This window comes from Aspergillus brunneoviolaceus, assembly GCF_003184695.1.
Source record: "Aspergillus brunneoviolaceus CBS 621.78 unplaced genomic scaffold BO95scaffold_85, whole genome shotgun sequence".
Lineage (NCBI taxonomy): Eukaryota > Fungi > Ascomycota > Eurotiomycetes > Eurotiales > Aspergillaceae > Aspergillus > Aspergillus brunneoviolaceus.
This window is the reverse complement of record NW_020290815.1, coordinates 64232-91952: the sequence shown is the minus strand read 5'-3', so window position 1 is coordinate 91952 and position 27721 is coordinate 64232. Positions and strand designations below refer to the sequence as shown.

Below are 27721 nucleotides of genomic sequence, written 5' to 3'. Positions count from 1 at the left end.
GAAAGCTTGGCGGGAGGAGTGGGCACGGCATTATTATTATCAGTGCAATCCGTCCCCACTCCTACACCGGCCCGGCTGGGAAGAATGCGGAGGGGCTCCATTCTGTACGTAAACAAAATAAAATAATATGCTTACAACTCCCCGTGGCAGTCGGAAGGCAGCTGCGATGGACCCTGGCCGAAGTATGGTACATCAAGCAGACTGAAAAAATCGCTGTTCATCCACTCCGACGACGAAGCCAGCACTTCATCCTCGCCTCCCAGTGAGGCCCGGTTCGGTGGGGACTCGCGCAACGGCACCAGGTATTGCGTGGCGATCTGCTGGCCACCAGGCACAAATGCTAGATGGGACTCCTCCACACTGCTATGAGGTGAGTTCGGGTCCAGCAAATCCCACATCGCCGACCATTTGAAAGGCGGAATGCCACTCGCGCCAGTGCTGTGTCCCGACAGACTTTGCAGATACGCAAGCTTGTCTACCTATTCAACTCAATTAAAATAAAAAAAGAAAAAAAAAATCAAGAAAAGGATAAGAAATCTCACCATTCCAGCAATGTGTGGCCATCGGGTCGCTAGATCTGTCAAAAAGCGTTGGCATTGCTCGAAATCCTCCCGTGCCCGGTCGGCGATGGCTTTCTCACTCGCAAACTGGAACATCCAGTGGATAGACGCAGCGGTCGCCACAAGTTGAGCCAGAAACGGGTCGTTGATCTCAATCCCATGCTTCTCCCACGTTCGGATCAAGCGCGTGGGCCAACCCGAGTGAAGCAGGGCTTGGTCTATGGTTTGTTGGAGGAAGGATGGCGGTTGGAACTTGGACGATGCACGTCGCACATGAGTGACATGGAACAGAGGATGATGCAAGAGGGCTTGGCCCGCGTGGAATGCCACCTGCAAATAAAGCCAGGCCGTCCAGTACTCCTTGTGCTGCAGCAGTTCGCTGGAGGTGATGGTGTGGAAGCCGACGTTCCGATATCGGTGCAGCTGCGAGATCCCCGTCTCGAACTCGTAATACTGCGCAACCAGCGTGTGATGGCGCGAGGCGGCGATCCAGGGGTCATCGGTTGGATTAGCCAGGCGCTGTCGCAGGTACCCCAGAACTTCATACCACAGCCCAGTCACTTGGAGGCAGTAGGCCTGTATTCCCAGGTCTGCAGCACTGCTGGCAAAGGCATTAGGCGCAGAGCCGTCGTCGTTCGCCATGAGGGAGCGGGGCCGTGGGGGGCTGACAGGATACCCTACTCGTCCCAGCGGGTAGCTGTCGATGTGCAAGAGACTCGGGCCGGGGGCGAAGACTCTCTCAAGAATAAACACACTCCAACAACATCGCCTCTGATCATCTCGCGTCGACGCATATTCCGTAGCAGACCCTGCGCCGGTGGGGGACACACAAAGGACCAATCTAGCCGCGATCCCAGCATCCATCCAGACTCGTGCGTGTCGGCCAGCTAAGGAAGTCAGCATGGCTCGTTAGTTCAGGTCACATAGAGGACCGCACCAGCAACATCGCTCAAGGTCATAAGGCATAATGCTTGCAAGACTGGCACCGATGGGGTGCCTTCCGCAGCCAGTTGAATGACTGTGGGACGGGCGGAACGGAGGTACAGCTCGATGGCTTGCGCTTTTGCGTCCCCGTAGAAAGGTAGCTCGACGAAGAGCAAGGTGAGCGCCATGAAGGCTTGCAGGAGGAAGTCGGGATAGTGTCGGATCTGAGCGGAGAGTCTCTCTTTGTCGAACAGAGGAAGCGGTTGGCTATGTACCTTCTCTGTGTACACGTTCACTAGCTGAGCCAGGGCCTCCGGCGGTGGATACAGGCTGTTCCAATAATTGTCTTGAGTTTCAGAATTCACAGTAGAAGAATCAAGGGGAACCAATTAGACGTACCATCGGGATGGGTCGAAAGACTGGGCCTGTGAGATACCGGGGGTAGACGCTGAGGTTTCTGTTTGGCTCTGCAAGATCCTGTGCAGAAATGGTTGAACCTGTGGGGAAGGCATGGCGTCTTGTGGTGCACGATCCGTCAGGGTCCTGTTTCCACCACATGGTCAGTTTAGCCACCTGGGCAGGCAAGGACTCGAGCCAATCACGTACTGAAAAAATCCATCGATGCGTTCCAGACGCGATTCTAGCCGTCGAAGCCGCTCCCGCGTCTCTTGTCGGGACTGTAGCATGTAGAATATCAGAGTCTATTAGATAGTGTCAAGGGAGACGCTTACCTCGGACGAACGAGTGGGTGGGTCACTACTCCGCCCGTACGCGCATCTCTGATTCAGACGTCGACAGAAGGAACATATTGGTCTTTCGCCAGGACATTTGGTCTTCTTCTTCCTACCGATACCGGGGGGTGGGTTATGAATGAGGTCATCCCAATGGAAGTGCCGGGAGTCTTACCGACACGGTTCACAAGCCTGCCGGGCGCGTGGCTCAGGTGTGAGGAGAGGACTAGCCATAACTGTGGCGGTGATAAAGAAATATCAAGGGCTAGAAGGGGAATGTCTTGTGAACAGGAGAAACGATTCTGCTGGAATGAAACTTCGCCTGCCCAGTGGACTACCTTAGTTACACCTGCCCTTGTGAAGCATGGGGGATTGCGAGAGCCAATGGCAGGAGGGACCGTCTTCCGCTCATGTGACAGCTCCTAAGCAGAGAATTTGAGTCCCGCTCACGTGCCCGGCTCACCGTCCGGTGGCCAGAGCTACTATCGATATGCCATCAAGAGGGACAAAAAAGCAATTTGTTCGACGAAGGTGAGAGGGATCGTGTGGATTGGGGAACAATTTACTAGCATTGGGGCAGGTTTTGGCCATAAAGCGGAGGATTAAAAAGGAGGAAGGTGCGAGTGCCCCAGGCCAAAACAAGCATAAAAACAAAGGACGTCCTAGGAGAGGATCGAACTCTCAACCTCACGATTAACAGTCGTACGCGCTAACCAATTGCGCCACCAAGACGTGCTTGTGTCAAGGTCACTCAAACCAGAAAATATATCCCAAAAGCTATGTGGTGTAATCATTCATTCAAGGCTGTTGTCAGTTCACCGTGCAACAGGCAATTCTACCTAAGCCATAATATTGAAATTGACAATGCCATTGCTCTGGCGGTCCTAAAAAGTAGGTATCGAGGGTACAATACTACTCAAATCTCCCTTCCCTCCTTTGGACAGGATTGTTTGTGGTGATGTGCGATTTCTTCTCGAAATATATTCACAAGCATCTAGTTGCCAGCTCCTGACATCGCCCATAATTCCAACCACTGCACACATTACTAAACCCGGAAGTAAGTCACCAGATGAGCGCTTGACTTCTTAGTCCGCATTCGAATCTGAGATGGGTCAAACCAGCATAAGGTACATGTCACGAGCCTGGTTCTATACAAAGCCTCTTGCAATTTGGAGCCCAGTATGCATCTTCTTTCAACTAGCAGTCTACAAAAGACAATACACATCTGTCATTTGTTTGTTGGGGCAGAGCCACAGAGACCGAGTCTGCCTACTGTGCACTCCGCATTGCTAACACGACTGGTGTATATGCATGTCGACTTCAAGTCAAACTCCGACGAACGGCGTTATCACGAGGTCCACAGAAGCCCATGCATCGATGTAACGACACGACAAGAATCCCAGAGAAGCATGATTGTCCTCGACAGACATCGCGAAGGCGAGCTGAGGACAACAAAGCATCAAGAACAGGACCGCCAAGCCCTCGTGTGATCATTCTGAGTCTCAGCTGCGTTCAGCCTGATTCAGGTGCTCTCTAGCTGATTCAAAGGCAGTCGCTGGAAGGAATATCCGACCGATATGAATATAAAGCAGAGTGATCAGCCATGATGGCAGTGTCATTGAGATCACGCACAGGTGCCGCACCGACACCAATTACCACTTATTACCATCTCACACTACCCCACGCACCCTATCGCCCAGAATGAAGATCTCCCCCGTCTCAATCAGCTTCATCATCCTCGCTGCCATGGGTGTGGCTGCTACCCCGCTCAATCATGCCGAATCAGTCGGCGTGAGAAGCGAGAACAACGTTCAGGTCAAATACGATGGAGTCAGTATTCCACAGCTTAGTCGCGAGCGAAACAAAGATCAAGACTGATTCGTTGACTCCGGCGTAGCAATGCCGGAAGAGTGAAAATCAATGCCGGTACACCGCGCAAAGTGGAAGGACTGCTATCTGCAAGTGCCAATTCCGAAAGGTGAGCCCAGCTCGTCCAAGCTCGGTAGTATCTGTTGACTGAGTCCCTTGTAGTGCAGTAAGGACGGCGCCAAGTGCAATTTCGACTCCTACAATAGGGATTGCAACTGCTACTAGTGGTTTGCGCATGGCTGGCTCTGGGCGAAGCTAATGTGTGTCCTGTGGAGCCGTACGGGGTCGCGACGTCGGACTTCTCAGTCAGTGGGAGGGATGGAAATCACAGGTTGTTGCTACTAATTATCTGCTGTCGGAAATTTCTGTTCTTTCTCTTAGTCTAAAGAAACGAGGGTTTTAACTTCCACCGAAGGTAATGGTAGTCGAGCTCAGAGCATGTAGACCGTAGTGATAGCTATACATTGACGATTGGTGCAGGCTGCGCTACACTTCCTCGACAGGCAGCGATAAGAAATAGGTACTCGCAATTCACCACGGCACTACCGCTATTCATGATCAATCCTCTCCAAGCAGAGGCCTCTCAGGCTCATCCTCACGTGCCTCGATGTCTCCCTCTTCAACCGGCATCTCTGAAGCCCAGAACTCGGGCCACTTGACCCGGATAAAGTCGTCGGGTGCGGCCTTGTACGCTCGAGAAACGGGACTGTCCCGATATTCAAGCGGGTGGAGCATCAGCTCCAGGGTGACCCAGGCCTCTTCGGCGAGTTTCGTCTCCTGGGCCTGTGTTGCCTGCTCGTGGATCTGATCCACTCTCTTAATCCAGAACAGCCATCGCCCTGCACTAAGGCCCGCGGGAGCCTTGCGACTGAGCTCCGTGGCCTGAAGAAACAAGGGACCGCCACGGCCCAGCGATGAATCGCACTTATTCCACGACACATCACACAGGTTGATCATTCTCCGTCCACACTCAAAGATCCACGCGCGGATGGCGGGGAGAAAAGCGGCAATGGGCAGGTCGGACAGTGTCTGAGCAGGCCTGGAGGAGTCCGGTGCGGGATCGAGACCTCCCAGTGGACGGTCGGTCTCCAACGCCTCGCGGAAGGTCAACAGACCCACCTCGGTGAGTCGATCTTGCAGCACCCCGGTGGATGCGACTTTGGCCACAAAGTAGGTGAAGTTGAGTCGATGGTCGGCCTTCATCGTGGGAAAGTGCTGGATGAAGTATGCGGTCGTGTCCTCAAGGAAAAAGGGCACATCGCGCCACAAGACCGCTCCTGTCGGGCTTTGAGCCACCTCGAACTCGTGGTCACTGTCCTGCACCAGTCGCTGTAACGGTCCGGACAGCTGAAACCGAGTGAAGTCCAAGACTATCCGATCGTGTTCCGGCGGCTCGTGGGAGATGTTACGCGCCCAGACATGGAATGCGAACCAGAGATCACGAATGGCTGGTTCCAGTTCCTGGAAGGACTCCCCTTGCCAGAATCTATCGGTGATACTGTAGTATCGATTGTAGACGGAGCCGCGCAGCTCCGCCAGATGCCCGCGTCGCACGTCTGCAAGCAGAGACTCGCGATACTCGATGGAGGCCTGAGCGCTCGAGTACTCGCTGTCATTTGGCTCGCTCGGGGGCTCCATTGGAGAATCAGACATGATACACAAGGATGTTCAGGAGGTCTGTAGGGCGGGGATTGTGCCTGATGGTTGCAGGTGTAGCAGCTGAGCAACGCCGCTTCTATATAAATCCAGCACACACATCAAGTATAGCTCTAGGCAGCCATGGATGGCCCGGCTCGTCAAAAGGGTTTGGGACGAACAAAGGGCACTGAATTCACCGCTCTTCGCCAAGTCATGGAGTTGAAATCCCCTGTCAAATCCTCCAACTCATATGGTGCCAAGCCAGGAGAGTGACATCGTCTCGTCCTTGGGTTCGTAGCTCATCCAGGCCGGTTGGCGAGGCTGGAGAGCAAACATTTGTCGGTGTGAGCGCTGAAGCCCTGAAATAGATGGTCTTTGCTAGTGCATAGAGTTCAGCTAGGATATGATGCCAGGAGACCCGTGTAACTGGAGTGACAGCCAGCTGTGCTAACTTCTAACTATCTCATTCCCTCTCTTTGTTCCCTGGAGAGTTGACGAGAGAAGCCGGCAGATACTCACCGCCTTTGGGTGCCTTCCTCGGCAGTTTTCATTCTTCCGTGCCGGTGTAAACAAGCAAAAGAACTACTGTAGCCTTGAGAGTCTAGTTCTATCATGTTATGCACTAAGTACAGTCCCTACAAAGCCAGCCGCTGCTTCGACAACAAGATCGACGTGTCCGTCGTCGCCCCGTCGATAAAATCGTTCATGATTACGATCGTCCGCTCCGCCTGCAGTCGCTCCAGCGCGTTCTCTCGAATCCACGGGAGGGTCCGCGTATCCAACGCGGCCTTGGTCGAGGTCAAACACGACGACACCGCGCCCGCCTCCACCACGCTATAGATCATCACCTCCTTGATGGACTGCGAGGTGGCCTGGCACTGCAGCACCGTCAGGTCACTGCTCTCCTGCCCCTCGGTGGTCATCCCCTCGAACCGCGCGAGAATCGAGTCCGCACTCAACGTCGCGTACGCTTCCGCCGTCCAGCTGTCGTACTTGTCCGCCTCGATCACACAAATCAGCCGCCTGCCAGTGCTCCGGAGCTCGTCGATCGGCTGGCTGAAACACTCGCGGCCGCCCCAGGTCAGCGGCTGCACGGCGGTCGTGGCACACGCATCGGTCAGCAGCTGCCCGATCTGCTCCTCGGTGGGCCGCTCGCAGTCGGCCACGATGTTGTCCCACCGGATATGGATGGTCACGATCTCGGTGGGATTCTCATCCAGGAACGCCACCTGCGCGCGGAGGAAGGCGTCGAAGGCCAGCCCCGGGATACACGCGTGCTGGAAGTAATACGTGTCTGGGAGGGAAGAGATCTTCTGGAAGATGGGCAGGAGCTTGGCCGGTCGGAACTCGAAGTATCGGGCCCCCATGTTCAGCATCACGGCGATCTCCTTCTTCTGAGTGATGGCCAGGCCGTAGACGATGTGCGGCAGCTTCTCCATGAGGAATCCGTCGGGGATGTGCCGGATGTGGGCGAGCATCGGCACGAGCTCCCGCACGGCTGCGAGCATGTCCCCGTCCAGATGCTGGAACACCGCGTCGCAGCTGTCCATGCTGTTCATGCCGTTGTCATGCGGGGCTGCGAGGGCGAAGCGGGAGAAGGGCTTCTGCGCCTCCACGGATCCGACCGGCGCCAGATCGCCCATCCACGCGCGGTTGTCCGTCGAGCAGATGGTCACGTAGCACTGATCCCGCTTCGTCAGGCCGACCTCCCCGCGCCCCGCGTTGTAGAAGCCGTACGTGATGATGGCATCCTCCAGCACGATGGGATGGAAGTCCTGGGTGGACACCATCTCCCCACCGGTGAGCTTGCCCGTCAGGGTACTGATGTCATTGTAGGCGCTGGCGACGACTTCCCCGTCGCGGAAGACCTTCCATTCCAACCGACCGGTAAAGTTGTCCGCCCCGGGGATGTTGGCGGAGTCGAGTTCCAAGCGACGCGGGGTGAAATTCTGGGCCGACGTGTGTAGGACATCCTCTCCCGGGATGGAGAATCCCACCTCGTAGCCCTCGACGGCGAGGGAGATGTAGCTGTAGACTGAAATCCCTTTGCTTGGCATATTTGCTTATTTGGTGGCCCAGACCGGAAACGCAGGCGGCGATGATGCGAGCTGCATGATGGGTGATGGTTGGGAACTTGGGATACGTGGACACAACGCTCCAGCTCCACTTGTGCACCGAAACACTTATCCCGACCGGGCTTAATGAGGGTGAACTAAGGGGGGCTAAGGGGGGCTAGCATCGACTAGCATCGCCTGATCGAACTAACGCATTGCAGTGAAGATATTCCCACTCACTGTCGTCCATGCGGGGTCAGGTGATTGGCCCTCCGGGTGGTCCGATGCAGGGCTGGATCAGCTCATCGATTGAGTCTACTCATCCTTCAAACAGCTCGATGATGGAAGATAGAAGATCAGATTGTGATTGTTCTCACTGTGATACATGCAAAGCCTACTTACTCACCCACCCACCCACTCACTATATGGATATTATCAGTTATATCGACGATTCAAATCAACTCACCCACTCCACAGGTCCCGCCCGACTACGTTCCCAGAATCGTAGATTCAAAAACAGTCAACGCAAAAGAGAAAAAGACAACAAACCCCGAGAAACATACAACACCGGAGAACACCACCCATGCTTGTGTGGCACTACTTCTTCTGCTGCTCAGCAGCAGCCTGCGCAGCCTGTTGTGCCATGATGTCCACGTAGACATGGCCCAGAGGTCCTGCCTCTGGGCTCCATCCCCCATGCTCGACTCTGTACTTGTCATTTCCGTCCAGCACCTCGACGAGGTTGACCCAATTGCCCTGGCGGTTGTCCCAGTGCAGCTCGCAGATCTTGTCCTCGCCGTGGAAGAGGTCGAGGCGGCCCTCGCTGCCGCGGCGGCCGCGGGCACAGATCTCGCCGACGCCGTAGGAGGGGATGCGGAGCTCGTCGACGTCGTCTTCGGTCATGGCTTTGTTGGAGTCGGGGTCGTGGAAGTCTCCGCTGGAGGAGCGTTAGTTACGAATCCTGCTAGCTGCTACGAATAAGGAAAAAGCAAAGACGAACCCTTCGATGACGGTGTGACGGACGGAGATCTCTCCCATGTCGAGGTGGTCCCGGATGTGGAACTGCACCCATTGGGAGTTGTACTTGTCCATGGTAGCCGAGTCCATGATGATGGTCAGTGTGTGTGAGTTGGTTGAGATACGGTTGGAGAGTGGTAGATTAGTTAGACGAAGGGTGAAGCCCTCGAAAGCTGTGAGGAGAGAGAAGAAACGGACGTGGAGAGGGTGAGGGAAGAAAGAGGGTTATATAGGGTTGGGGCATGGGAGAGGACGGGGAAGCCCGCAAATGCTGGCCCAGAACACTGGGAGGTGACGAGACATGGTTCTACCGTGGACGAGGCAGAGGACAATCAGCGAAACAGACGATGCGAAACAGGCGATCCCTTCTGTGCTTCTCTGTGCCAGTGGGAGACAGGAATTAGCGGATCATATGACGGATGGTGGTGGTACGACCTGGTTGGTTCTTCTGTGGGCTGATCCTCGGATCCAGTCTGGCTTTGACTTTCAACGAGGCGAATCTGGGGGAGAAGCAGAGCGGCCTTTGTCGTGCCCTTTGCATTGAGTTTAGCAGTTGCGTGAAAACTGCGGGGTTACCGCATGGCTGCATGAAGATGGTCGCGTCATTCATTTATTCGACGTCCATTCATTGACTCTATTGATTGTTTGGATGCATCGCTTGCTTCCCTTCCCCTTCCCGTCTTCCCTCCCTCCCACCTCTCCCAGTATCTCCCCTCCCAGAGATCATCGTTGGGTCCCTGGATGATTGATTGTTGGACACAATGTAACCATAATCTTGATAAAGTGCTACATGTTTTTCACGGCTTGGATGCTCAGTCGGAGTGCCTCACAGCTACGATGAGGGTGGTCTTTCGATCGTCCGTGGAGTATAAGGATACCTCCACCGCTGGAAGGGACTGCACGCCGGGGTCTCTCGCAGGTCGACGAGTAGGAAGAATGCAGGCGTCTGGAGGCTAGGAGCGAATCCAGCCCACTGGCCACGACACTCGTATCGCGGGCTTCAATGGCGCGTTCGCATGCATCGACCTGGCTAGATGCTGGCCGTCTTCACTCGCTCCCTGTCACATTGTTACACCTGCTTCACAGCGTTGTGGGATATCCACGAGTCTATCCACCCCCCTTTAGATGGCGAAGGAACAGTGCCATGCTTCTGTTCCCAGGAACATGGACGGGTGAGAGATGTCGGTTCACGTGGTGGTTGAAACCAGACCGTCGTGGTCTTTGACACCGACCGCTTGCTCGCGTGACTGAAAGTTCGATGAGACCATGGGGATAGGAGGCGGGGGTGGGGGGGGGGGCTTCAGTAGCCCGCATAAGCATGACGCGATGAAGTCTCCCATCAATGGCCAGTGGCCAGTGGCAACTGGTCTGGAAGATGGACCTTTTCTCGACGATCGGGGGCCCACAGGACGAAAGCATTCGCCTATGGGGAAGGGTCCAGGCAGCCAAGATACTGACGGTGGCAGGTTAGTGGCCGATCGTTTCTCAGTTTCTCAGTTTCTCAGTTTCTCAGTTTCGCATTCCCCGGACAGAACGGGACCTTTGTTCCGGAGAGTGGCATTCCTACCCCGCATTCTGCGGGAAACATTGATGCATTCAGAGAGACAATAGTCTCCCTGTCAATGGACGAGTCACGAGGGAGTCATCGACCCTCCTGTCATGATCTCATCCTTCCCGGCTTATGTAACCGGCTTGGAGCTCCCCCCGCATTTCCACCTTTCCACCTCACCAATCTGGGGAAGCTATCGGCCTTTCGGTACATGGCACTGCCCTGGGCATAGACCATTGCCTACTAGGTCCGGTCACGTCGCTTTCCTTCCTGCCTACCTTGGTTATTCTTATCCCGCTGGCAACCTTCGCTCCCAGTGGGAGATACTAAGCGCGCATCACGTAGCCGCACCCTCATTCTCCCCTCCAAGGTGCCTGAAATAGACTTCTCCATTCCGTGTGAATACATAGTAGCTTGCTTGTTTTATCTCAGCTTGTATACAGAGCTTGTATACAGAGTCAATGCATGATACCTTCCTTCCCATATGGCTGTGGGATTTGTCTTGCCGTGCCGCTGCCCGCGAATTGGCAATACCGTAACCTGGCCGTGGCCATATGCTAGTGAGTATTCCGCCTAATAGAGTTTAGTTGAGTTATACATCTTAGTTATGCTCTCCTGATTAGTAATCTCCAGCATAAGTCTCAAGCACGAGATCACTAATATCTCAATGATATATTTTGTATATCACCATTCATTCACTGAATGGCATCATATACTTTATCTTTCATTTCTTCTCTTTGTTCTTGGTTTATACTTGGTACATGGGTATAGCTACATCTCCTGGCGACCTCGGAAACACCCATATTCCAGCTCAGCTAGTAGGAAACTGGCCCGCATCCTAGTACAATCAGGTGCAGTAGCTCAAAAGGTCAGCCAATATGGTCGACTGGTAGAGCAGACGGAGGACAACGCTAACGTAACGGCGACTACCAACTTATCGCAGGCTAATTAGTTGACGTTACTGCAGTGTACTTTAGTAAGCAATAAATCTCAATCTCGCGTGCTCTCACTGCAATCAGTAAACTGAACTACTACAGTCTTTCACCTCCTGTACCACCCGTCTATTTAAGTCCCGCCTTTCTCTCTTGGCCGCCATTCCCTCTTTGACAATCAACACCTCACACATCAATCATGGCGTTTCCCGCCAATGGGACTCAGTTGAGAGAAGATGATGGTCCGGCAGGCACAACCGACCCTGCCCCCCCTGCCGACGCGCAGCCGCAGCCGCAGCTGCTATCGCATCCGCAAGGACCACCTCAACCACAATCCTCGGAAGAGTTGCGTGCGTTTCAGACCCAGCTTATGGCACTGGAGGCGGAGAATCGTCGGCGGTTGACGAAGCGTCGACTGGCCGAGAGGCAGGCACAACAGCAGCAGCAACAGGCAGAACAAGAGAAGCAGCAGGCTGAACAACACCAAGATCAACACCAAGAAGAATTAGAGCAATCATCGCAGCCACAACAGCCAGTGCAACAGATATATCCACATCACGGCCCCTGCGGGATGTCTCAGCTCCAGTCTCAGCTTCAGGACTTTCGGTTGCAGCAGGCCTTGCTGGAGAGGCAGCGCCAGATGATTCTAGCTCGATTAGCGGAGCAGCAGCAGCAGGAGCAAGGGCAGCACGGAGACCCCAATGTCCCCGGCAGTCCTGCGGTCAAAGAAGAAGAATCGGTCGGCGATGTCGCCAACCGCAAGGTCCCTGTTCATGTCCTCCAGGATTATCAGCTTGGGCTCACACTGCAGCACCGACGCGTGCAGCTGCAGAGCACCTACCGGCAGTCGCGGATCGAGCACCTGCTGGCCCGGCAGGAGTCTATGGAGGACAGCTACGCGCAACTGCTGCTGTGGCGTCTCGAGCGGCCTTCGCCGCGCACGGAAGACGAGGCGGAGATATTGACGGACCTGAAGCGACTGCTGGAAGCCGGGTTGGGGGCGATTCAGGGCGCCATGCAGGAGCCGCCGACCGTCGAGCTTACCGACGAAGACCGGCAGCTGGATCTCCAGTTGATCCAGCTGAATCGACTGCGGTACGCGGTGAGGGACCAGCATATCGCTGAAGGCCTGGTCGAGCCTGACGAGGGCATTAGGAGGACGATGAACACCAGGTTAAGCTCCCAGGAAAGATTCGAGGATCTGAGGTTGCACTTGGACCGTCGGCTCGCCTGACCGGACTACGCCGCCCTTCCTGATGGGAAAGGGCCACAAGCCGAGGGGATATTCTGTACATAACAGTAAGAAGTGAAGTGGACAAGGGAATGATATGGGAAGAAAAGAATTCTCCTGGGACGACTATCCCCTGATGGTCTTGTCGGTAAGAAACGACTGAGATGCACCATTTCAGCAGAGGGCGAATCTGCAACCTGAAGCAAGGTCAAGACAGGCCAGCAAAATCAGGTTTGCGCAAATTCCTGTCACAACAGCCTTGGAGGTTCAGTCGGCCATACGGTGCTTGCTTCGATTGGGAGGGGACATTTCTGTATCCATAGATCACTGCATGTGAGCCGCGTTTCACGGAATATGCATGCATAACTCTCACCACTAAAATCATCGCGTGAGGTTCCGCCCATACCCACAGAATTCAATTTCCCTTCTAGCTGTCACCAGAATAGCGCCAGACTAATCGGCGCATAGGATAGGCCCGACATTAGACACATCTCCAAAACTCGACCGAACTGCCGGGAGTCAATGGCCGAACGGCAGACCGGAAAATGCCTCTGTACCGCGTATCAGGCATCTAACCCGTCATGAAATTCCCACCTGGGATTTACTGAGGCCCCCATCTACTAATCAGGCTGGCCATCTGCCGATAACGTGGCATCGACCTGTCATCTCAGTGGCTCCCCAAAATGGGGCCCTTGGATCCTTCACCGGCCGCGCAGGGTGCAGGATTCGCATTCTTATCGCAGGAGTCGTTAGCGCGGGGTCCCGACAACCTGGCGACGAATGGCCGGCTCGGATTGAGGGCATTGGAGCAGCGAGGAATGCTTAGCTGTATATTTCCAAAAGTATGAAGAGTCTTGCTCGTGTGCCGGTCTGCTTCCGGCTGGCCTTGACCTCGAGTCTCGTGAGATTAGTTCATATATAGCCGCAATGTTGTCCCATTGAGGTGAAAGGATCTGTGCCTCTTTCCCTATCCAACAAGGAAAGTTATCAATCACAATGCTACGCCTTCTCACCCGCGAGCTCAGCCTCTGCTACGGCTTCGTGCGGAGGGATTTGGGAACCGGCCTCCTCCCGGTGCCGTTATTCACCCTGGCCTCGCTCCTGTACCGTCGCGCACCACGCGCAGAGATCGCTCCAGCCATCGCCCGTACGATCCCCCCCCCGCCCCCCGTCTCACCCCGTCCCAAGCTAATCCATCCCCCATGAGCAAAGAAGCCTTCCTCTACGGCTTCCTCTACCTCTACACCTTCGTCGTCTCCAACCAAATCACCGGCGTCCGCGAAGACCGCGTCAACAAGCCTGATCGTCCCATTGCCTCCGGGGCGGAATCCCTCTCCGCAGCAAAGACCCGCTACTGGCTTCTTACTGCCTTGTATCTCGTCCTGGGACACTACCTTGGTGCGACTATCTGGACACTTCTGTGGATCGGCACCACGATCGCGCACAACCCTTTGGGGTTCTCGAACTTCGGGCCCACGAAGGATCTGTGCATGGGTCTGGGGTGTATCGCGCAGTTGAATGCGGCGTGGACGATCGGTGGAGCGTCCGCGGCCATGGGGCGGCACTGGATCAAGGTGATTGCCCTCTACATGTTGTGGCCGATTCCGTTGCAGGATCTGCGCGATGTGCCGGGGGATTTGGCGGCGGGGCGGCGCACGACGCCCATTTTGTTGGGGGATTTTGCGGGTGAGTTCGTCCTTTTTTGTCCTTTACCCCTAGTATATCGGTAGTTTTGTGTGTCAAGGTGCTTCGGTGCTGAGCATAGTGCAGCGCGGGTGTATGTTTCGGTGGGCATTGTGGTGTCGCAGGTGAGTTGTCCTTGACCTCTCCCCTGGCGTATGGGAGGAGTAGGGGCTGATTTCGGTCGATACCGCAGTACTTGTTGATCTACCATCGGATCCTGGAGTATCGATACGATACTTCCACTGTCGCGACGGCGGTGGCGCTGGGGCTGATGACGATCGGGTGCATCTTTCGGCTGTTCGCCTTCCGGTCGCTGACGAGTGATCGGTTCTCGTACTGGCTGTATACCGTCATCTACGTGTGTCAGCCTCTGGCTGCATGCGTGACCTTGCGGTGAAAGATCGGGGGATTGAGGGATCGGGTGGGATGGGATGTGGGCAAAGTGGTAGAGGCGGCGTGACGAAGCATGGCAAATGTCCCGGATGTATAGACATTCACCAATGTATCAGGAAAAGAGCATTTTCAACCAAGACGGTCGGCGACAAGGTGCTTGATGCTGCAGGTTCTAAGGAAGATCACCCGCTGCCCGAGGCATTGGCTCCAAAAGGGCTTCACAGACCCTCATCACTTCATTAGACAATATGTATTATGGCATAATCACATCAGTAGTTGGTCGCACACGTCATGACAAATCTCCGCTTCCTAGAAACACAATGATGCTCCTCTCAATGCTACCTGGCATCGATCACTCCGACTCCGCACTCGACAACCCCATCGTCGAAGTATCGTAGCCCTTCGACTCCAGATACTCCCGGAACCGCACATCCTCATGGGTGATCGTGTCCTACAGCCCGTTAGTCTCCGGTGACACGCGCTACATCATTATGAGAAACGCACCTGAGTGATATTCGGCAGACAGAAGTACGCCAAGAAGGCGCTGAAGATGCACAGCGCACTGGACACGTAGAACGGGTCTTGCCCTTGGCGGGTCTTGTTGGGGGCGTTCCGGACGATGACGGGGAAGACGTAGGTGCCCACAAAGGCCCCAACCTTGCCCATGGCGGCGGCCGTGCCGTAGTACTGGCCGCGGATCGGGGTGGCGCAGGTCTTGGCCGCGCAGAGACCGATGTTGTCGCCGGGGCCGACTTCGCCCATGGCGAGGAAGATTCTGGAGGCCCACCGTGTCAGTGTAAACCTACCAAGTGGGGTGGAAATGCAATACAACTTACCCGTAAACGACGACGAAGGCGGCGACGTAATGGCTGGTGTCCAGGTACGGGTAGCAGCCCGTCATGATCAGGCCGATCACGCCTTGTACGAAGACACCGCCAGCCAGGGTGTTGCGAGGCCCATACCAGTCGCTCAGGAATGCGCCCAGAGCCGAGCCGGGCAGGTAGAAGACGTTGATCACCGTGTTCCAGCCGAGGGTGACCCAGAGGGGGGCGTCGTCGCCGATGATCAAAGACAGCCATTGGGAGGAGTAGATACTGAAGGAGTAGGTCGAGAAATCGTACATGAACCAAATGAGGGAAACCGCACACTGGATGAGATTGACTGTTAATTGCGCTCGCGGTCAATGTGTGAGGCGCATGTGAGGCTTACCCAGCGCTTCCAGTAGAATCTGATTCAATGGGTTAGCCTCGCATCAACAGTCTGGTGCAGGCGTAGGCACTTACTTCACAATCAACCAGATGGGAAACTTGTGCATCTTCTCGCGCGTATACTCGGTGGGCTCCTTGAGCTTCATCCGCAAGTAGATCAGACTGAGCGGGGGGATGACTCCGAGACCCAGACAGATGCGCCAGGCGGCGCGGAGGTGGTTCTCGCCACAGGCCAGCACGACAATCATGGGCACCAGCGAGGAGGCGACCGAGGCCAGATCGAGCTGAAAGTTGGTGAACAAAATAAACCACCGATGGCGTTGGCCCTTTTTCATCTCTCCACTGCTCTCCGCGGCGGCCACTGACCCGGCCGGATATTCGCCGCCCACGCCCAAGCCCAGAAAGAAACGATAGACCGTCAACGCGGTGAACATGCCAGTCAGACTGCCGTTCGCTCCATAGGCGCCAGCACACAGTGCGCCGAACACGAAAAGGATTACGGTAGAGACCATCAGGGTGTTGGTGCGCGACCAGTGGTCGGACATGTAGCCGAAGACCAGCATTCCCACCACCGTGCCGGCAAAGGCGATCGAGGAGACGTTCTGACTATAGGTCGATCCCGCGTAGACGTCGGGGTAGAGCTTATCTAGCATCGTGTTGACCGTTCCGATGACCTAAGACATGGTGAAGTCGAATGTTAGGTGACTAACCAGGACCCGGGGATCATTGTTATGTGATCGACTCACGTATTGCAGGTAGCCGTCGGACCAGAGGCCAGCACCACAAGCAAAGGTGGGCCAACTGCGCTCCCAGAAGGTCTTCTGGGTAGCAGCTAAGGGATCCTCATCGATGGAGCGATGGGTGTCGGGGGACACCGTCAAGTCCGTCTGCTTCTCTTCTTTGGGATCCATGATGAGTGTGCCTTAGGGGGGAGGGATAAGGGAGAGGCAGTTACTCAGAGGTAACAGAGCAGAAGAAGATCTGCAGGTGCAGGTGCAGCTGCCTGAGGGATGGTCAAAGGGTAAGAACCGAAGGTGCGCTGCGGAAAAAACACAAGAAAGAGAAAAGATGGTGGGCAGGGGCAGGTTTTATTCCCTGCAGGTGGGAATCAGCCCTCTCCTTGTCATTTGTTCACCACTGCAGTGAATGCATGCATGATACTAGGGAGACTGATTGCCTAGTAGGTGTTAGGCAGGGCAAAAAAAAATAAAAAAAGTTACAAGTAGCAGGTACATAATTTAGCATGTGACAGCAGTAATGGTTGGGGGTATTGAGTACCTGTTCAGGGCCTGCAAAGGTTGGGAAGTGGCTCGGCCTCGCCGACCCGTACCAAGCTCATTGCCCACTGCCAATCAGCATCCCCTGGCAATCTCCCCCGCAAGACCCCTCAGTGGAGTCGGATATGCGCCTCCACCAATCCAACCCTTGCTCTTCCTCCCACGTGCAAATGCGTCTGCCAGTGACTGGGCCAACATTTCTTCTAGCAGAAGGATTACTGCCCGGGCGAATGCATGACATGCTTGCCTTGCCTACGCATTCACCACCCGATCAGAATTTTCTCAATGAGAGAGCCTTTGCCCTGCATCATGTCTGCTCGCATGCATCGAGACGGAAAAGACATTGAAAGTTCCAAACATGGATGGAAAAACATGTATGATCTCTGGCACAGCTATCAATACCCCCGCCACACGGTAATATCGAAAATGAACTGGAAGAGATAAGATAAACAAACCATGTGCCGCCAGTGCGATAGACAGACCCCCTCTGATTTGTGCGCGTGTCGGTCACCTTTCGCCTGGTCGGAAAAGTACGGAGGGCCCCCACCACCCACCGCAGTCGGCCAGAATTCCTTCTTCCCAGTTCATTCCAATCCTCTCTAGTCATGGTCAAGCTCTCTCCCACGTGCAGGGCTGCATAGCGCCATGCTAAGTTCCTTGGTCATGAACCGATGGAGACGGTTCTCAACATGTTGGAAAGATATATTTTCGGTTGCAGGGGTGTGCAGTTGACCCTGTAGAAGGAAAAAAAAAAAAAAAAAAAACTTTTCCGTGGCGTTCAGCTCAAGTACCCGAGCGCAGAACTAACACCCTAGTTCAATCCATCGTGCAGCAGTGCAATCGATCGATAAGTGGTGTGTGTGTCTTCTCAATCCGGGCAATGCGCCGGCGGATGCCTCGATAAGTCCTCCCTGAATGTGAACTGATGCATAAGAGACTTCCGACTGGATAGGTCTGTGTCTGTCAGAAAGTATGAGTGAGGGAGGGGGGCAAGTAATCTACACTGAGTCTCTACCCTATCTACGCAGAATGAAGAGAACCAGGAAATGGACCATTATCACTGCGGTTGTCTGCATTGGTATATGAATCTATAGACTGATTCTCACTAACGACGATCTCTATATAAATAAAGTACCTATGTTGATCGGGAAGCGTTTGAATTAGGGCTACATCGAAGGTGTTTAGGTCATCAATGGCGGAGTGGCACGGAAAACCGTGCGGCGGTACTCAGTATTAGGGCCGAGCCAAGGCGGGAGTCACAGGCTGGTTACATTGAGGTAGTTGGCAAGTTCGCCCGGGCGGGCGCCTGTCATCTGCAAGCTACTCGGGACCGATGCCGGATCGAATCCCGAGTCGCGATAGTCCGGACCAGTCAGATGGTTCGCGGAGGGAGAAAGGGACAAGCAGGGATCTCCTTCAAGCTTGCTCTTGGCTGTGGACCAAAACCGCCAGGTCGAGCAGACGGTTGGAGTAGCCCCATTCGTTGTCATACCAGGCGATGATCTTGAAGAACTGCGGGTTGAGCTCGTTGCAAGCGGCCGCATCGATGACCGCCGAACAGCACTCGCCCTTGTAGTCGCTGCTGACCAGCTGTTCATCGCTGACGCTCAGCACTCCGGCCAGCTCAGTCTTGGCCGCCCGTCGGAATGCCGCCAGGATCTCCGCCAGGGAGGTCGGTTGGGCAGTGTTGATAGTCAGATCAATCAGGGAAACGTCGGGTCTAAGGGAAAGTTGATATGTCAGTGTCATTCCTTCATCATGAAGTTCACGACAAGCGGGGAGAGGATGACTTACGTCGGAACGCGGACAGAGATACCCGTCACCTTGCCTTGCAGCTCCGGAAGAACAGTGGCAATGGCCTTGGCAGCACCCGTGGTGGTGGGGATGATGTTATCAAACACCGTGCGACCCAGACGAGGGTTCTTCTTGCTGTAGCCGTCCAAGACCTGCTGGGACTGCGTGGCCGCGTGAATGGTGGTCAGGAAGCCCTGCTCCAGGCCGAACTGCTGGTTCAGCACCTTGAGCACGGGGGTGACGCAGTTGGTCGTACAACTCGCACAGGAGATGACCTGGTTGCTGTCGTCCGGGCGGTAGGCGTCCGAGTTGACACCGTAGACATACGTAGGCGAGTCGGAGCTGGGGGCAGAGATGATGACGCGCTTGGCCTGGCCGTGGGTGACATGCTGCAAGGCCAAGTCCCGCTTGGTGAATTTGCCGGTACTCTCAACCACATAGTCGGCGCCCAACTCGCGCCAGTTGATCAGGCGGGGGTCACGCTCGGAGATCAACCGGATGGGCTGGCCGCCGATGGTGATCAGACTATCGCTAACGGCGACGATCTCCTTGTGGGGGTCCATCCGACCCATCGTGCCGTCGTAGCGGATCAGGTAGATAAGGTCCTTGATCGAGTTGCAGGTGTGGTTGATAGCCACCACCTCGAGGTCGGAGCGAGTCAAGGATGCACGTAGCACATTCCGGCCTAGGGAAAGGGTTGAGTTGGTCAGGGACGCCTCACGAAGGGTCGATGCCCTGACTGAAGTGCGAGCTTACCTATACGACCGAAGCCGTTGATGCCAATCTTGCACGAAGGGCCATCGAAGCGGCTAGACTGTACACTCTGGACCGTGGAGGCGAAGTCCTCGTTGTGGATTGACGGCGCCATGACTTGCAGGGAAGGAGATCAGGGCTCAACAAGAAGGATGTGTCTTTCAGATGATCTTAGCCAGTCTGTTAGTGACACTTACATATTCATACGCTGTGTTAGGAGCAGATTGCCTATCTTAAATGTGGCCAGGGCCTCATCCCGAAGAAAGTGCCGATAATCGGATAGGAGACCCTCGGCCCGGCAGATTCCATCATATCGGAGGAAGCTGAAGGCATTACGAAAGCTGAAAACCGGATTGAGGTTAGGTGTCAATTTCCATGACAGGAGAGAACATATGGCCGACAACTTATCAACTACGTAAGGCATTTGTTCGCGGGAATTACTTGTGACGATGCATGGCTACCTAGTATACTTGAGCGAACTAGAAGCAACCCGCCCTACCGACTTAGCACCCGAAGGGACATGCCAGCCAGGTGAGGTGCGAGAGACCAATGAGAAGGTAGGGATGGGCAGCGGACATTCTCAAAGAAGAACAAGGGGAATAACCGGGGGAAAAGGCCGGAAAACGGATTAGAGATTCACCGCGAAGACTGCCACTTGTCCTGCCTCAGGCTAGGAACATAGTGCTGCCTTGGCTGGGTTACTTGCTGCCTTAGGCATCATGGGAGATCGGGCTGGCAAAGTCCGCCCGGCCGGAGCAAGATTCTTTTTTCATCTTGTTCTTACGGCCAAGCAAGCCGGGGGTAAATTGGTCCGGCTCGGGGAACTTCCGATCCCCCCCATGAATTGCCAAGCTGGCCGTAAAGCGCTCAAGTGGGGGCGTGTGGTTTCAGTCCGGCATCCCGACCAATCCTCACCACAACCACCACACTTACCCTAACTACCCTTCCTGAACCCGGCCTTGAATATCTCCTCGCGAGCTCCGCGAAGTCGTCTCCGACGACTAGATGGAGGTTCTTATCTCCTTATAGACCCCCGCCTCTTCCCCCTCTTGCATGCATGTCGAAGACGTTGTCATCCTTCTGGGGGATGTACCTATATCCGTGATCATGACGTGTAGAAAGATGGTCGAGTTGGATGCTGGGCGACTGGAGGGATGATCAGTAGCACCCAAGAAAATCCCACGTGTGCAAAGCACTGTCAAGGCAAAGCTTGTCCTCTCTTGTCCGCTTGGCTTTTCTAAGCGAGGAACGACACACACCATTCTTGCCTCCTACTCACATCCCACGCTTCTCTGCAAGGGCATACGAGTGGCATGACTTCGTAGACCCGTAAGCCCAGCGCCAACTGGTGCATGGCATGAGTACCACTCTGCATGGGGCTGTATGGCCCGATTGCTCCTCGTTTCCTCGTCTACCGCGCCTTTACCAAATGCGAATGCCGTGAATCCACCCTCTACCCCCCCATTTTGCCCCCCGGACGGTTCGCCGACCCACGTACACCCACATGGGTACACCATTCCAATGCACCCCAACGCACCCCAGCTCATCGAGAATTCCAATTTGCCAGGACTCGAATCCTCTCTGGTCTCATGCGGGGCCCCAGCGCGGGAGTCTGGAGCAGAGATTGGAAATCCCCCGGCTGGGCATGAATTGGGGTCGTGGTTTGGAGACCTATAAAGATGTGCTCACCACCTGCCTTGTCCTTTCTTGCGCCTTCTGCACCTCACTTTCTGCCATCCTCCTACCCTCCGTCCATCCCATCTCTCTGCACCTCACATTCTCGCTACCATGGCCCAGTCTCGGGTGCCGGCCCGGGGCCTCACCGGAAGGACCCTACACTTGGCCCAGATTGCCCTTATTGTGGCTCCGGCCTTTGTTTGTTTTGGCTACAATCAGTCTGGGCTGGGACCCCTTGCCACCCTCCAGAGCTGGGTGCACACGTTTCCTTCGATCGACACCGTCAACACTGTTGGAGAGCAAAAGTCACAAAACTCGACCAGCAAGGGGGCGGTGGTTGCTTCCTTCCAGATCGGAGCGCTCATTGGGGCCTTCTCTTGCATGTTTATTGGCGATCGGCTTGGGCGGCGCAAGACCGTATTCTTGGGTTCCATTCTGTCGATCATCGGACAGGTCTTGCAGGTGTCAGCTTATCAGCTGGTGCAATTTGTCATCGGCCGCCTCATCTTAGGCGCTGGGGTGGGCCAGTTCAGTGTCGCGGTCCCCGTGTGGCTGGCGGAATGCTCGGAGGCGAAGAATCGTGGGCAGCATGTCATTCTGACGGGAGTCTTCATGTGTCTGGGGTATGCCCTCTGCAACTGGATCGACTTCGCCTTCACCTTCCTCCCCTACTCGACCCTGCAATGGCGCATTCCCCTGGCGCTGTCGTTTATCCCCTCCTTGATGGTGGCGGGCAGTGTGTTCTTCCTCCCCGAATCCCCTCGGTGGCTGGTCAGCGTCAATCGGGTCAGCGAGGCCACCGCCTCTCTGGCTGCCTACAAGGGGATCGACCCCGACGACGAGGCAATCGCTGCGGAGATCAGCGGTGTACAGTCTTCGCTGGAAACGACCGTCAAGAAGGTTTCGCTGCTGGATATCCTCTTCAATCGCGGCGAGGATCCGGATCGCCTCCTGTACCGCTTCCTCCTCTGCTTCTTCCTGCAGTTCTTCCAGCAGATGTGCGGTGGCAATCTGATCTCCGTGTATGCCTCGACCATCTTCGAGGAGAATCTCAACATGAGCGCCAACCTGGCCAAGATCCTGGCGGCGTGCGCCCTGACCTGGAAGTTCCTCTGCTGCTTTATTGCATTCTATTGCATTGACCGGCTGGGCCGTCGGACGGTCTTTATCATCAGCGGCACGGGCATGTGTGTTTGCATGACGGTGATGGCCATCACCGCTAGCTTTCCCTCGACGAACCAGGGGGCCTCGATTGCGTCGGCGACCTTCATCTTCCTCTTCAACCTGTTCTACCCGATCGGCTTCCTGGGCGGAAACTTCCTGTACTGCACGGAGGTGGCGCCCATCCACCTGCGGACGGCGATGAGCGCGGTGTCCACCGCCAACCACTGGTTGTGGAACTTTGTGGTGGTGATGGTGACCCCCGTGGCGTTGGACACCATTGGCTATCGCTACTACGTGATGTATGCGATCATCTCCGCCTGCATCCCCATCTCGGTGGCGCTGTTCTACCCGGAGACCATGAACCGCAACCTAGAACTGCTCGACCATGCCTTTCGCGATGCGCCCACCCCGTGGAAGATCGTGTCAATGGCCCGCAAGTTGCCTCAAGGTGAGGTGACCGAAGCCGACCTTTACCAGCACGACAAGCACGAGAAGGAGCAATCGGAGGGATCTTTCGAACAGAAGGAACATGTTTAAGAGCAACGGAACCTTGACTACGACGCGGTTATGATAGACTAGCAATGACCCCTTTGCTCTTCTGTGTATATTGGCTTTTTTTTTTCTGGCATTGGGATTCTTGAGTATGTACATATGAGGATGATTGTGGGGGGCGGGGATGGGTAAGTGGGTATGAGCAGGAATGAAAGCTGCGCGCGCTGGACTAAATCAAATCTCACTTTCGAGGCCAATCTGACGTCCATCTGACCAGGTTAGAGGGAGGGTGACCGAAGGATTAATAATGTAAAACCGGGTTGAGGCCAATTCCACGACCGGGTGGAGATTTTGTGGAGGGCGGAGTTGAACAGCTCCGTGGGGGTGGTTTGGTTAGGGTTGCCAGGTAACTTGGGCGAGACTTGGCAAGACTACACCGAATATCCTGTTTGGCTCTAACTCCAAGGTAAGTTAGTTACTGGTATTAGGTAGTTAATTTACATGTCAATTAAGTCAGGTCAGATGCCAATTCTCTCATCCCATTTCAGATGCTCACGGGATGTTTTCCATTTCCTCACTCCACCCTGCACAGGGTTCCAGTTCTGGACCCCTTACGTACCCCGTAAAGTGAGTACATACCTAGGTACGGATCTGGGTCCTGTGCCCGGCCGTAGTCTCGCATTCACCCAGCATTCTAATTTCAATGGTTGGGTAACCTTGCTTTCCCCTACTAGTGACATGCTTCCTGGCTTCTTGTTAGTCGGTTAATTAATCTTTCCCCGACCGACTTTAATGCGCTCCGTCCATCATTTCCGATCAGCATGAAGCCTGCCTCCCCCACTGCTGCTACTGCTGCTACTGCTGCTACTGCTGCTACTGCTGCTACTGCTGCTACTGCTGCTGCTGCTACCACGACAGCCACGACTACGCCATCCGATGTGGAAGGCAACTGGCCGACGCCGGCCCCTCGGGCCAAGCGGCGCAAGCGGGCCTCGACAACGGGGTCGTCGCGGCCCTCCCCCCGCGAGCTTGGCATCATGCGTAAGGATGATACTTCCGCTAGCTTTCTCGGGAGTTCGAGTGGCATTCACTTTGTCCGCACTGTCTATCACGCTTTTGCTCGCCGCTCCGCCGACCTGCAGCAGCAGCAGCAGCAGCAGCAGGTTCGTGCCGGCCATGAGAGCCTGGTGCCCGGGGAGGATGACCACCTCCGCACCGGTCAAGGCCAGGCCCACGCCCCCCTGTGGTCGACTGATGAGCTCGATCTGACCACCCCCAGACTCTCGTTCGACCAATTGGTGCAACTGTCGCATCAATATTTCCAGAACTGGCACCCCGTCTACCCCTTTATCCATGCTCCCCATCTCCTTCGTGCCCTGGAGCAGACAAGCCAAGAAGGGATTCAGTCCATTAGCCGGACGGATGCCGTGCTCATCCGCTCCGTTATGTCTATCGCCGCAATTGACACCCGACAGGCACCGGGGGGAGCATCAGCCGCACCGGTGGTTATGCCGGCCGAGCTGGTCTTCCAGACGGTGCACGACGCCATGAATGGTCTACGCGATTTGCTGGACGAACCCTCGTCCATCCCCTTGTTGCAGGCAGCCGTCAGTATCCAGTTGTTTCTGACCTCCATTCTACGCCTCAATGCGGCGTCGCGGATTGGAGGCTTTGTGACCCGCACCGCGTTCCATCTGGGTCTACATCGCTGTCCGGCGCGGTATTCGTGCTTCAGCCCGGAAGATGTGCTGATCCGTCGTCGGCTGTTCTGGTCGATCTACTGTCTCGAGCGATACTTGAATCAAGCCCTTGGGGTGCCCCTGAGCATTCGGGATGACGACTTGGATGTATGCTATCCCGGAGCCGAACGCCATACGCCGGACAACGGTGGAGAAGTGACGATGGGTACGACGCCGGACGACCAGCGGCTCAAGCTCCTGCGCCACCTGGCCAAGTTCGCTCGTCTCCGGGGGCTGATCTCGGAGCTACGCAACAAATCCATTATGCACAGTCGGGAGAATCTGGTGGAGGCAGCGGCGGTTGATCGGGCTCTTCTGCAGTGGTGGAATGAGGTGTACGATGATGTCTATCCGCTGGCATGCGACGGAGAGCCGGCTGAGGCATCGTCCCCGTTGCAGCCCTTCCATGCCCTCCTGCTGGTGGTTTCGCGCCACGAGGCCAAGATTGCGCTGCACCGCCCGTTACTGGCCGCCGACAATCCGACCACCGCCGATTACAAAGCGGCCTTTCTCACCTGCATCAATTCCTCCCGGTCGTTGCTGGCCGCCTTGCATGGCTACATCACGGCTCCCCCCGGCGACAACCGTCCTCCGCTGATCGTCGCCTCCTTCACCTGGACGGTGTGGATGTCGTGTCTGATCCTGATCTACGCCGCCTGGACCCGCCACTTCTCTAATGAGGGTGCTCTCCGCTACGCGCGCATCGGGATCGCTGTACTGCAGAACATTGCCCGCCGGGAACGCGAGTGGCCGCAAACCTGCATTCAAGCCATTGAGGATCTGTGCTCTGCTCTCGAGAACAACAACCACCACCACCACAACCGGACCGGCAGCGACTTACGAGTGCCGCAAGTGGAGAGTATGTATAGTGCGAATAATCATAGTACCGGCGACCGTCCCGATGCTATCCGCATTGCCGAGGATCCGATCGGACTCCGCGGGGAAGATTCCTCGCCCCGGCCCAGCAGGCCCAGCAGGCCCAGCAGGCCCAGCAGCATGGCCCCCGAAGCCTGGGACAATCTTCCGATGCCGCCGCCGCCCTCATTCGATCCTACTGCCGTGCTCTCCACTCCTGATCTCTACAATGCCGCAAGTATGGTGTTTGGCGATCTGGCCGGCTCCGGATTTTCCTACGGTATGGGCGGGCTGGGTCTGGGCCCGGAGTCGGCGACTGCCGTCCCTTTCCAGTCTGACCCATTCTTGATGAACGAAGGCTGGAGTGTGGCGGATGGGCCTTGGTTGCTGCATGGTGATTTCAATGTGTGATCTGGTGGAGTGACTGGCAAGTGAATGGACAATACAAACCGGACAAAGAAACCTCCGCGATCGGGCCGGAGCAAAACTCCTCCGCCGCCACTAACCAAGTTAAATGCTGACTCATACCATCTTCCCCCTCCATCTCCCCACTCACGTGATTATCCCAGCCGCAGCCAGAGAGCAACGCAACGGAACGAGGAACAACTACTTCCACCGATCGCATTTCACCAATACTTATCGCATTGGCTGGTGGAGTATGTGTCTTGGGTTCTCGTCCGTTTCTTAATACATATAGTATCCATCCTCCTTCATTACCTCCCTGCCCGCACTTGCAACCCCAGACTTTACATGTCCAACGTCCACAATGATCCCCGACGAGACCATCGATCGCCTCTTGGCCCACGTCCGCCCCCACATCCAACGCCATGTTGACCAGCAGGCTGCAGACCCCAGTCAACGGAAACCCTTCATCCTGGCCCTGACCGGTCTACAGGGCAGCGGCAAGACCACCTGGACCTCCGCCCTTGTGCGGTCGCTGAACGAGAAACACCACTTCCGCACCATCAACGTCTCTCTCGACGACTTCTACCTGCCGCACGAGGGCCTGGTGCGCCTGCGCCAGTCTAACCCGGCCAATGCCCTGCTCCAGATGCGCGGCCAGCCCGGCACCCACGACACCGCGCTGGTCCGCGAGTTCTTCGACACCTTGACCGTGACCACAGAAACTTCGCCGCGGGTGGTCTGCATCCCCGAATTCGACAAGAGCCGCTTCCACGGCGAGGGCGACCGCGTGCCCCGCGACGAGTGGAGCCACGTCCCTGTCTCGCTGGACTCGCCGGTGGACGTGCTGGTGCTGGAGGGGTGGTGTGTGGGCTTCCAACCGCTGAGTGAAGAGGCCATCGAGGCCAAGTGGACGGCGGTCAAGGCGCATCCCCCGGAGTCGGGGGCGGCGGACTCGGACTCCGGATTCCCCACGCAAACCCTGCAGAACCACGAGCTGTCCAGCTATTTCACTATCAACGCCAGCCTGCGCAACTACTGCGACATGTTCATGGGGCCCCACCACCTGGACTTCCTGGTGCATCTCGACACCGACGATCTGGCCAACGTCTACCGCTGGCGCATGCAGCAGGAACATGCCTTGCGGCGGGTGAAGAATCAGGGCATGACGGACGAGGAGGTTGTGGCCTTCGTTAAGGGGTACATGCCGGCCTACGAGCTGTATCTGGATCAAGTGCGCGAGGGCATCTTCCGGGGATTGTCGGAGGAGGAGCGTGCGCGCAAGGGCCAGGCGAGAGTGGTTCTGGGGCAAGATCGGACGGTCCTGGATATTGTTGGTTATAGCTAGACTGTGCGGGACCAATCCCTCGGGACCTCGCTGGTTGAAGTCCCCAGGCAACAACGAGATACGAATATGAATATGTATATGTACAAGACTGCCTCTGAATCCCCTGGTGCCTGACGGCTCAGGCATCAAGCCTCGCTTCACCTCGGCAATGACGTAAGAATATCAGTTAGTGCCGAAGATCGGAAGTTGGAGGGCTGCCACCACCCCCGGCATTGATTTCCGGCATTGTCGCGAGGCGCCAGTCGACATCGCACGGCATCGATGGCCAAATGCGCGGCACGTATATCGATGCGACTTCATTATGGCCCAGCCTGGTGCAATCGATGTCGTCAAACTGCTCCGAATTGGTTGCCGAGTTGCGCCTCCGAGGACCCCTGCGAGCAGTCCCGCAGCACCGGCACTTGCACTCTCTCCGACCGGCGCGAGAGCAG

General features: G+C 55.8%; 13 protein-coding genes and 1 non-coding gene across 14 annotated transcripts; 7 read left to right on the top strand and 7 right to left on the bottom strand.

The window, feature by feature from the left end:
- Positions 1–131: 131 nt before the first annotated feature.
- BO95DRAFT_485741 (fungal specific transcription factor domain-containing protein) lies at positions 132–2449 on the bottom strand (the record flags this gene model as incomplete). Its single annotated transcript, XM_025590421.1, has 7 exons — positions 132–479; positions 543–1447; positions 1498–1814; positions 1884–2027; positions 2091–2161; positions 2216–2240; positions 2391–2449. 7 exons carry the CDS (start codon positions 2447–2449, stop codon positions 132–134), a joined length of 1869 nt encoding a protein of 622 aa, XP_025437618.1.
- Positions 2450–2873: 424 nt separating this feature from the next.
- On the bottom strand, positions 2874–2947 carry BO95DRAFT_t280. The gene has a single exon. It is a non-coding gene; the product is annotated as a tRNA-Asn (tRNA).
- An 864-nt stretch (positions 2948–3811) lies between these two features.
- Positions 3812–4476, top strand: BO95DRAFT_277955 (antimicrobial peptide). Its single transcript, XM_025581622.1, has 3 exons — positions 3812–4045; positions 4113–4193; positions 4247–4476. Exons 1-3 carry the CDS (start codon positions 3917–3919, stop codon positions 4307–4309), a joined length of 273 nt encoding a protein of 90 aa, XP_025437617.1. The 5' UTR covers positions 3812–3916; the 3' UTR covers positions 4310–4476.
- A 166-nt stretch (positions 4477–4642) lies between these two features.
- Positions 4643–5722, bottom strand: BO95DRAFT_374016 (DUF3632 domain-containing protein; the record flags this gene model as incomplete). Its single annotated transcript, XM_025583082.1, has 1 exon — positions 4643–5722. One exon carries the CDS (start codon positions 5720–5722, stop codon positions 4643–4645), a length of 1080 nt encoding a protein of 359 aa, XP_025437616.1.
- A 529-nt stretch (positions 5723–6251) lies between these two features.
- Positions 6252–7961, bottom strand: BO95DRAFT_447283 (PLC-like phosphodiesterase). Its single transcript, XM_025587584.1, has one exon. The coding sequence runs from the start codon at positions 7777–7779 to the stop codon at positions 6358–6360; it is 1422 nt and encodes a 473-aa protein (XP_025437615.1). The 5' UTR covers positions 7780–7961; the 3' UTR covers positions 6252–6357.
- A 50-nt stretch (positions 7962–8011) lies between these two features.
- BO95DRAFT_447281 (aegerolysin family protein) lies at positions 8012–9324 on the bottom strand. The gene is made up of 2 exons (XM_025587583.1): positions 8777–9324; positions 8012–8713 (listed from the first exon to the last, which is right to left on the bottom strand). Exons 1-2 carry the CDS (start codon positions 8881–8883, stop codon positions 8374–8376), a joined length of 447 nt encoding a protein of 148 aa, XP_025437614.1. The 5' UTR covers positions 8884–9324; the 3' UTR covers positions 8012–8373.
- Positions 9325–9499: 175 nt separating this feature from the next.
- On the top strand, positions 9500–10039 carry BO95DRAFT_447280 (uncharacterized protein). Its single transcript, XM_025587582.1, has one exon. It carries the CDS (start codon positions 9797–9799, stop codon positions 10016–10018), a length of 222 nt encoding a protein of 73 aa, XP_025437613.1. The 5' UTR covers positions 9500–9796; the 3' UTR covers positions 10019–10039.
- A 1334-nt stretch (positions 10040–11373) lies between these two features.
- On the top strand, positions 11374–12935 carry BO95DRAFT_447278 (uncharacterized protein). Its single transcript, XM_025587581.1, has one exon. The coding sequence runs from the start codon at positions 11474–11476 to the stop codon at positions 12506–12508; it is 1035 nt and encodes a 344-aa protein (XP_025437612.1). The 5' UTR covers positions 11374–11473; the 3' UTR covers positions 12509–12935.
- Positions 12936–13413: 478 nt separating this feature from the next.
- Positions 13414–14585, top strand: BO95DRAFT_507471 (UbiA family prenyltransferase; the record flags this gene model as incomplete). The annotated part of the gene is made up of 4 exons (XM_025591254.1): positions 13414–13652; positions 13718–14191; positions 14276–14313; positions 14382–14585. The coding sequence occupies exons 1-4, from the start codon at positions 13502–13504 to the stop codon at positions 14583–14585; spliced, it is 867 nt and encodes a 288-aa protein (XP_025437611.1). The 5' UTR covers positions 13414–13501.
- Positions 14586–14688: 103 nt separating this feature from the next.
- BO95DRAFT_399021 (MFS general substrate transporter) lies at positions 14689–16822 on the bottom strand. The gene is made up of 6 exons (XM_025583812.1): positions 16536–16822; positions 15865–16463; positions 15791–15809; positions 15418–15728; positions 15086–15356; positions 14689–15032 (listed from the first exon to the last, which is right to left on the bottom strand). The coding sequence occupies exons 1-6, from the start codon at positions 16698–16700 to the stop codon at positions 14934–14936; spliced, it is 1464 nt and encodes a 487-aa protein (XP_025437610.1). The 5' UTR covers positions 16701–16822; the 3' UTR covers positions 14689–14933.
- Positions 16823–18482: 1660 nt separating this feature from the next.
- Positions 18483–19728, bottom strand: BO95DRAFT_423399 (type I glyceraldehyde-3-phosphate dehydrogenase; the record flags this gene model as incomplete). Its single annotated transcript, XM_025584628.1, has 3 exons — positions 18483–18786; positions 18861–19545; positions 19617–19728. 3 exons carry the CDS (start codon positions 19726–19728, stop codon positions 18483–18485), a joined length of 1101 nt encoding a protein of 366 aa, XP_025437609.1.
- Positions 19729–21315: 1587 nt separating this feature from the next.
- On the top strand, positions 21316–23198 carry BO95DRAFT_447276 (putative MFS sugar transporter). Its single transcript, XM_025587580.1, has one exon. The coding sequence runs from the start codon at positions 21402–21404 to the stop codon at positions 22989–22991; it is 1590 nt and encodes a 529-aa protein (XP_025437608.1). The 5' UTR covers positions 21316–21401; the 3' UTR covers positions 22992–23198.
- Positions 23199–23965: 767 nt separating this feature from the next.
- Positions 23966–25486, top strand: BO95DRAFT_329956 (CeGAL family transcription factor; the record flags this gene model as incomplete). The annotated part of the gene is made up of 1 exon (XM_025581899.1): positions 23966–25486. A coding segment is annotated over one exon (1521 nt), but the record flags the coding sequence as incomplete, so codon positions are not given.
- Positions 25487–26306: 820 nt separating this feature from the next.
- Positions 26307–27290, top strand: BO95DRAFT_436087 (TDA10 family protein; the record flags this gene model as incomplete). The annotated part of the gene is made up of 1 exon (XM_025585212.1): positions 26307–27290. The coding sequence occupies one exon, from the start codon at positions 26307–26309 to the stop codon at positions 27288–27290; it is 984 nt and encodes a 327-aa protein (XP_025437606.1).
- Positions 27291–27721: the final 431 nt, after the last annotated feature.